Raw genomic sequence first — 8,126 nt, forward strand, 5'->3', positions numbered from 1 at the left:
GAGTGTGTGACAGTCTCTGGGCCACTGTGGCTCCCACTGGGATGGGGAGCAGGCAGGCAGCATCTTCAGGGAGGTGACTGAAGAGCTGGTGATGAGCAGCAGGCACGGCATGGCAGCGGTGCACTGCTGGGATTTCAGTGTGGGTGCAGCTCCAGTGGATTTCTGGAAGCAAGGCAGGCTCCATCCCTCACTGGGATGAAGGGACACGCAGCCCTCAAGCAGGGGACAGCAGCACCTCAGTGTCAGGAGCACAGAGATACCCAGCACATGTCATGGCATCGCCAACAAATCACCCAGACTGCACGGAAAAATTCCTTTGGGGGAGTCCATAGGGGAAACCGACCCGACAGGGTTCCCTGTGGGGTAAATGCCTTTACACCGCTCCAGGGAAAGCAGTTTGCTGTAGGACTGCCAGGAGGAGGTGCTGAAAGGAGCGGGATCAGGCAGGAGGGACCTACCCGGGCCGAGCTGACGGTGGTGGCAGTGAAGTGGCTGCTGGAGGACGAGACGGTGTCGCTGTAGGACATCATGGAGTAGGAGTCGGTGCTGGGCCCCACAGGCTGCCGGGCCTTCATGGACTCGATCTCCCTCTTCAGCACCAGGTTGTCAAAGCGGTCGAGGTCTTGTGGGGAGATCACCCCCCGCACCTCGGAGAGCAGCGAGAACTGGCCAGGCACACACAGCCAGAGACAGGTTGGAGCACAATCACGTTCCTGGGAAGCTGGAGACCTCCCTCCCACCATGGGCAGCAGTGGCAGTGAGATTTACTGGCAGGTAATGCAGGAGGTTTGGTCCTAAATGTGACCAGAAGCTCCTCTGCCACTGAACACCAGGTTGCATCCCCCAGAATGGCCCTGGCACAGGGTGCCCAGAGCAGCTGTGGCTGCCCCTGCATCCCTGGAAGTGTCCAAGGCCAGGCTGGACAGGGCTTGGAGCAACCTGGGATAGTGGGAGGTGTCCCTGCCCACGGCAGGGGGTGGAAAGAGATGATTTTTAAGCTCCCTTTTAACCCAAACCAGTCTGGGAATCTGTGATGGTTCCATGATAATGTGGATTTGGCTTCCATACCCTCCCCCTTTCCCTGAGCAGATCACTGGGCCACACTGTGACCATGTCCACACTGTGACCATGTCCACACTGTGCCAGTGACTCTGCTCAGCCCACCAGGCCCAAGAAGCTGTCCCTGCCCTGGCGTGGGCCTCACCTTGGCGTGCGTGTTGAGCAGCTCGAAGAGTGCCATGACCAGAGCGTCCACGGAGATGTTGCCCTCCTTGTACTCGTCCAGGTAGTAGCCCATGGTGGCCCGCTCCTGCTCGTTGAGCAGGTGCCGGGCCTGCTCCTCCAGCATGACGCGGGTCTGGCTCACCATGGTGCTCAGGGTCACCTGCGAGCCGGCCAGCCCCCGGTAGAACACGGGCTGCAGGGGACAGGGGACAGGCTGGGAGGCCAAGGGGTTGGCAGTGGGAAGGAGGGCAGTGCTCTGCTCAGACAGCCGGGCTGGACCAAGGAGTGTCCCTGCTCTGGGCTCTGCCCACCAGCCCTCTGTGCCTGTGTGTCAGACACTGCCTGTGGCGGAGCTGGGAATCACACTGGAAGGAGGATTTTGGGAATGACTGGAAGGAGGTATCCTCAGGAATTCATCAGCAAGGCTGTTCAGTGTCACCACTTTCTTGGGTAGCTGCAGAGCCATGATCAGAGGAGCTGAGCTCTGCTCCTGGGCCAGGGACAGCACCCAGGGAGCGGCTGGAGCTGGGCCAGGGCAGGCTCAGGCTGAGAGCAGGGAAAGGTTCTTCCCCCAGAGGGTGCTGGGCACTGCCCAGGCTCCCCAGGGAATGGGCACGGCCCCGAGGCTGCCAGAGCTCCAGGAGCGTTTGGACAGCGCTGCCAGGGATGCCCAGGCTGGGGCTGTTGGGGGGGCTGGGCAGGGACAGGGTTGGACTGGATGATCCTGGTGGGTCCCTTGCAGCTCAGGATACTCTGTGATACTCTGATTCTCTGAGTTCATGGAGCACCAGTTGAAAAACAAAACAGCTTCCCAGCCCTTTTCAGCAACTGTCCCCCACCCAGGCACTGATTTAACCCCAGGCTGTGCTCCTCCCTGGCAGAGCTGGGGGAACTGGGGCCACGGGAGACATGCCAGCTCCCCATCCTGTGGAAAAGGCACATTTACCCCCACTGCCAGCTTGAAGCAGACCTCGGTGAAGAAAGAGCCACTGGCAACCAAAGGAGCCCCAGGGAGAGACAAGCCTGGCTGCATATGAAAGACGTTTTTCCTTTGAGAGGGATTTCTGAGGGGAGATGCTTGCTGTTTCCTCCCAGGCAGAGCTGGCACAGGGATACAGAGCCAGACAAGACCCTGACTATCCCAGAGACAGAGAGGAGCTGAGGCTGGGGAAGATGTTTTGCCAGCAAAGAGTACAAAGCTGTTATCATCGAGAGCCACCTGTGAAACCTCCCTGCTTCATTTCCATTTAAAAGCAATGTGCTTTGCAAAGAGGTGTGGGGAGAAGATGCTGGCACAGGGCTGCAGGCACAGCACGGGATGAGTCCCTGTGCCTGGTGAGCTGCAGAGGGCTGGGACAGATCCCAGCAGCTGCCAGGGCCCAGAGACAGCCACCATGAGGAAGGAATCATGGTAGGGTGGAGGGGGTGCCCACGGTCCTTGCCCATGGGTGATCATTGCCCCTTGCCCATTAAGGTGCTCATTGCCAGGCCAGAGGGCACCAGATGTGCTCAGAAGTGACACAGGAGAGGGGACACCACTGTGTCACTGTCTGCAGAACCCAGCAGAACCCTAACCCAACACGCGGCGGGGAGCAGAAAGGCCCATTAAAACCCTGCTAAAACCAGGAGCACAGATCCCTCCCTCCCACAGAAAATAAAACACAATAGCAATGAGATTTTTTCCCAAGGCATCAGGAATGTCTTACCCTGGCTGCCATGTCCATAGCATGGTCACCCACTGCCCTGCGAGGAGGGAGAAGACCAGTTAGCACTGAGTGCCTGGCACCACACCTGGCACCACACCTGGCACCTTCTCTCCTCTCTGGAGAGCCAAAAGCTTCTGGCCTGGGAGAAGGGGAAGGGACAGCACAATATTGTCCAGACCTGCTCCACCTTACAGGCCAGAGATGCTTCAATGGACCCCAGAACTGGGAGCTCCACGGACAGGCTGGGGGTCCCCACCCTCCCGGGGAAGCACGAGCACCCCCAGGGACTCTGAGCTGACAGACCCCCCCTCAAAAAGCTCCCTGGGCACATACCCTGCTGAGCTGACCAGGGTCTCTCCGAGCTGGGAGCTGGTGATCCAGCGGGTCTCGTCCACGGTGGTGCGGGCGTGGGGCAGGCGCCCGATGTCCTTGACCGTCATGATGAGGTGACGGGAGGACTTGAGCAGCTTCACGGCCTCGTCGTGGGGGATGCTCAGGAAGCTCCGGCCGTTCACCTCCAGGATCTGGTCTCCCACCTGTGGAATCAGGATGGGGGGAGCCTGGCAAGTCCATGGAGCTTTCCTCTTGGGAATAACACCTTCCTCTCCCAGCAGGGAGGAGCTGCCCAGTCTAACCCAGCACCAAATTAGGGACACAGCAACTGGAGGGACCAGGGGAAAAAAAAAAATGCTGCTGGATGGAGACCAAGCCCTCAAGCTGGGAGCCAGTGAGGACCAGTCTGTGATGCCTGGAGGAGCCTGTTGAGGATCTCAACTCAGACTGATCTGCCCAGTCTCCTCCATCAACCAGACCAACCCCAAAGAACATCAAGGCCTCCAGCCCCAGTCCCTCCTGCTGCTCCGGGAGGCCAGGAACCCTCTGTGGAAGCCCCAAACCTCAGATCTCTGCATGCAGCAGGGAGGGTCTCACCACAGCCTCCAGCACTCTGCAAACTGCAGCATCTGGGACAGCTGCATTCCATCTCCCCTCTCCTGTTTCCTCCCCAGCTGCTCCTAAGAGATTTCATTTTGTGGGCAAGGCCTTTGCTGGAATGAGGAGCTTCCCTGACAGCCAGGCCTTGTCTGAGACACAGCACCCATCTGGTGTTTCACCCTTCATCCCAGCTCCTCTTCCTCTGCGCTTCCAGGGCATCCAGAGCTGCTCCTCCTCACTCCCGTATCACAGTTCACCCTTTTTCTGATAAAGCACAGTTTTGAAACTGCCCTTTCCTATCTTTGCTTAACCACAGGCCTCAGCTCAGCTCCACCAAAACACAGTGGGGTTTTCTTCTCTGCCCTCCCAGCAAGGAGACACAGGGAGGGAAAAGTTGCAGAGAAGTGAAACAAAAATAATCAGAGGCAGATGAAGGTGCCTGTGAAAGGACAGATGGAAGAGATTATGCCTGTTAAATTTAGAGAGGAGATGATGGGGGTGGGACTGGATGGGGCTCTACAAAATACTGCTGGCAATAATGAGAGGCCAGAGAAGGGCTCCTGTTCACCCTTCCCTCTGCTCAAAGGGCAGAGGAGGCGCAGTGAGGCTGGGAGGATGCTCAGAGTGGTCCTGAGGGGAAAAACGGAGCATCATGGAATCATTTGGGTTGGAAAAGACCTTTAGGATCATTGAGTCCAGATGCAGCAGAGCTCAGCTCCACATTCAGCTCCACCCAGGGACCCTGAGTGGCTTTGCCTCATTCTCCATCATAAAATACGACGCTTTGTGTTGGAAGTGACCCAAAACACCCAGAAATGGGAAGGGAGGGAGCCCAGGGGAAGGCAAATGACACAAATGGCCACATTCCCAGCCATGCGGCTCCACAAATACCTCAGGTTCCCTTGGAGCTCTGTCAGCTTTAAATCCCCTGTCAGAAAATCGCTGACTGCTCACATAACACGGGAGGGAAATTAAAAACTGCCAAGAGAAACACCCGCTCAGGTGCAAGGAGTATCATCTCCAGGTCTTTCTGATCCATCAGGCAGTGCCCTGAAATGCCTTTTGCTGGTTCACTGCAGCACCAAAACAATAAAAATCCCAATTTGATTAGGCAGTTTTATTGCAATTACGTATCTTTAATAGTGTTCCATAGCAGGGATTAAATTTTCATGATTTTTTGGTTCAGGACAGTTACACAGGTTTAATAATCTTTCTTTAATTTCTCCTTTTAAGAGTGAACCAGGAGGAGCTTGGCAAGCTCTTGTAACATCAGGGAGACCAGAGGGGTCCGGGATTTTTTGCTAATTAACATAGACAATAATTATATTTTCCCAGCCCCAAAGTCAAAGACAAGTGGAGAAGTAACAAAAAAACTGCAGAGATGAAAAAGAACCATTTACCAGAGCAAAAGCTGACCCTGAGAAATGATTTGCTGGATTCACAGCTCCAAAATGGCACAGAATAAAAGAAGTAATAATAAGACATTAAAAAAAAAAAAATAGTCACAATAAAACACAGGAAAACTATTGCCGTGGATATTTCAGGAATTACTTTTCAGCTGTGGTGGGTGGATACCCAGGACACGCTGAATGCTTGAACACCTCGGAAAATGTGGATTATTCTCATTTCCTAGGGAAAAATGTAGCCTGAAATGCAGGGGCTGAACGTGACACGCAAAAGGTGACAGACTGTGACAGGAAGAGAGCTTGGAAAGAACACCTCGATGACAGCCTTGGCTCCTGCTCCTTCTGGAGACAGTGGGGAAGAGGAGGCGCAGTCAAGAGAAACTTAATGGGCTTCAGACAAGGGTTCTGAGCTCCTAAAAATAATCAGAATTGGCTCTGGGAGAAATTCAATCACACAGACAGAAAAATAGGCGAGAGATTTTAAATGCGAGTTGATGTTAAATGACACCAAACTGAGCTGGGAATAACAGGGCCAAGGGGATGCCAAATGGGTTGGCACTGGCATCAGTCCTCTTTAATGCCACTAAAAGGCCAGGAGAGAGGCTAAATGATGCTGGAGATACCACTAAAGTAGAAGGAGCCTCTCTCCAGCACAAATAATTACCAAAAGCCCCTCAAGAAATTAAAAATACGGGCAGGAAAATGTATGGATCAATTTGGAATTGACCAAATTAAGGCTTGTGGAAAAATAAGGCAGTGCTCAGCTTTTCCAGGAGGGAAACGGGTCAGGGCAGATGATCCATGTCCAACACAGGATCCAGGACAGATCTGGGAGCAAGGCAGGGAATGAGGGGTGCCGTGGCTGTCTGAAAATGGGCCCTTTCCCCAAACACTGGGCAGCCCAAAGAGGAGGAACAGTCCAGGCACAGAGTGGAGATGAAAGCCCAGGCAGGGAAGGGGCTCTCTGGGCGTGGCAGTGGTTGTGGCATTGCTGGGGGGAGGATTTTGGTTGCCTCTCAGCTTTCTGTCCCCATCAAGGTGACAACATTGGAAGGACCAGGAGAAATGCCATATCTTGGGTACCACGAATCTCCTCGGTGACTTTCTCACTGTGCAGCTCATCCCCCACACTCTGAGGGAGCCACAAGGCTTTTACTTCATTTTTTTCCTGTGTCCAGACCTCAAACACAAAGCAGCTTTCAAGGCTTTTGGGATGAGGGGATTGAGGGCACCCCCAGGGAGTTTTCAGATGGCACCAAATTGTGTCCAGGGAAGGGGCTGGAGCACCAGGAGAGGCTGAGGGAGCTGGGAAAGGGGCTCAGCCTGGAGCAAAGGAGGCTCAGGGGGGACCTTGTGGCTCTGCACAAGTCCCTGACAGGAGGGGGCAGCCGGGGGGGTCGGGCTCTGCTCGCAGGGAACAGGGACAGGAGGAGAGGGAACGGCCTCAGGCTGGGCCAGGGGAGGTTTAGATTGGATCTTAGGGAAAATAAGGAGAATGTTGTCCAGCACAGGCTGCCCAGGGCAGTGGTGGTGTCCCCATCCCTGGGGGGATTTAAAATCCGTGTGGATGTGGCAGCTGGGGACATGGGTCAGTGGTGGAATGGTTGGACACGGTGATCTTGGAGATGTTCTCCAGCTTAAATTACTCTCTGTTCTGTGACAGCCACTGCTGATGTAAAATCATCCACCTCTCCCTATTTACAGTCTCCCTTTCCCCCTCCTCTTATATCTGGATAAATACAGATCGTGGCAGCCCTTCTCACCCCAGCCCTCATTCTGGGAACTCAATATTGAGTTGTTTGCTCAAAGCAAGCTCCCTGAAATCCACTATTTCTGATTTAAAGGTCAAGGAGAGAAAACAAAAGTTGCTTAAGAAGGAAAAAAAACCCCAACCCCACTGACAAGAAACAGCACCAGGAAAAATGAACAAGGAAGAAATCAGGGCCAGCAGAGCCAGGAACAGCATCAGGAGCTCAGCTCGTGCATGGCACCGCTGGGAATGTCATGAAGGAGGCAGGAAGGACAGAAGCTGAAAGCAAACAAGGCTGACTCACCTCCCTCCTCTGCAGCTCTCTGCTAACCCCCACTTTTCACTCTCAGAACTTCCTTGGAGGCAGCAGATTTTAAAACATGCCCGAAGAACACATTGTCAGAAGTTTCATGAATGAATAAACATCAAGAAGGCCAAGGCCAAGACTATGAATATTTAGTTATTGACTGACTGCAGAGACCCAGCCTGGTTTCTGCTGGAATTCTGCCTGCTGAGGGAGCAGGACAGCAGCACCTGGACCAGCACAGCAGGGCTGGAGATCCTCTGGGACCCTCATCCAGGACCTTGGTCCCTGTTCCCAGAGCTGGCAAAAGCTTCTGGGCCTCAGAGAAAGTCCCTTGGTTTTGCCTGGCTTTCGATGCCTTTTGTTTGCCCTTCGAGCAAAATTTAAGGGAAGTGTAAAATATTGATTATTTATTTTAGTTATTATTAAAACAGTCTAAAATTCTGATTTGGTGCCACAGACACCAGGAGGTAAAAATGGAATGTGTGGCAAAATCACAGATGGGTTTGGGATGGGAGGGATCTTAAAGCTCATCCAGTGCCACCCCTGCCATGGGCAGGGACACCTCCCACTGTCCCAGGCTGCTCCAAGCCCCAATGTCCAGCCTGGCCTTGGGCACTGCCAGGGATCCAGGGGCAGCCACAGCTGCTCTGGGCACCCTGTGCCAGGGCCTGCCCACCCTCCCAGGGAAGGAATTCTTGTGTCTCATCTAAACATCACCTCAGAACGAGCTCAGTTCTGGTAACGAACTCAGAGAAAGCAGCAAACCCCACAGAAGGATCCACTCCTGGGAAGTCAGCAGG

The 8,126-nt window shown here is 54.2% G+C and overlaps 1 protein-coding gene across 1 annotated transcript in view; it reads right to left on the minus strand.

Moving 5' to 3' along the window:
* The window catches only part of WHRN (whirlin), a 33,038-nt gene that overhangs the window by 10,445 nt on the left and 14,467 nt on the right, over positions 1-8,126 (minus strand). The window contains exons 4-7 of the mRNA XM_017740289.1: positions 3,264-3,466; positions 2,931-2,967; positions 1,205-1,417; positions 459-665 (exon numbers count right to left, since the gene is read on the minus strand). Of these exons, the coding sequence (XP_017595778.1) occupies positions 459-665; positions 1,205-1,417; positions 2,931-2,967; positions 3,264-3,466 (660 nt within the window). The remainder of the gene's footprint in view (positions 1-458; positions 666-1,204; positions 1,418-2,930; positions 2,968-3,263; positions 3,467-8,126) is intronic.

Source organism: Corvus brachyrhynchos, unplaced genomic scaffold, assembly GCF_000691975.1.
Source record: "Corvus brachyrhynchos isolate BGI_N302 unplaced genomic scaffold, ASM69197v1 scaffold305, whole genome shotgun sequence".
Taxonomy (NCBI): Eukaryota; Metazoa; Chordata; class Aves; order Passeriformes; family Corvidae; genus Corvus; species Corvus brachyrhynchos.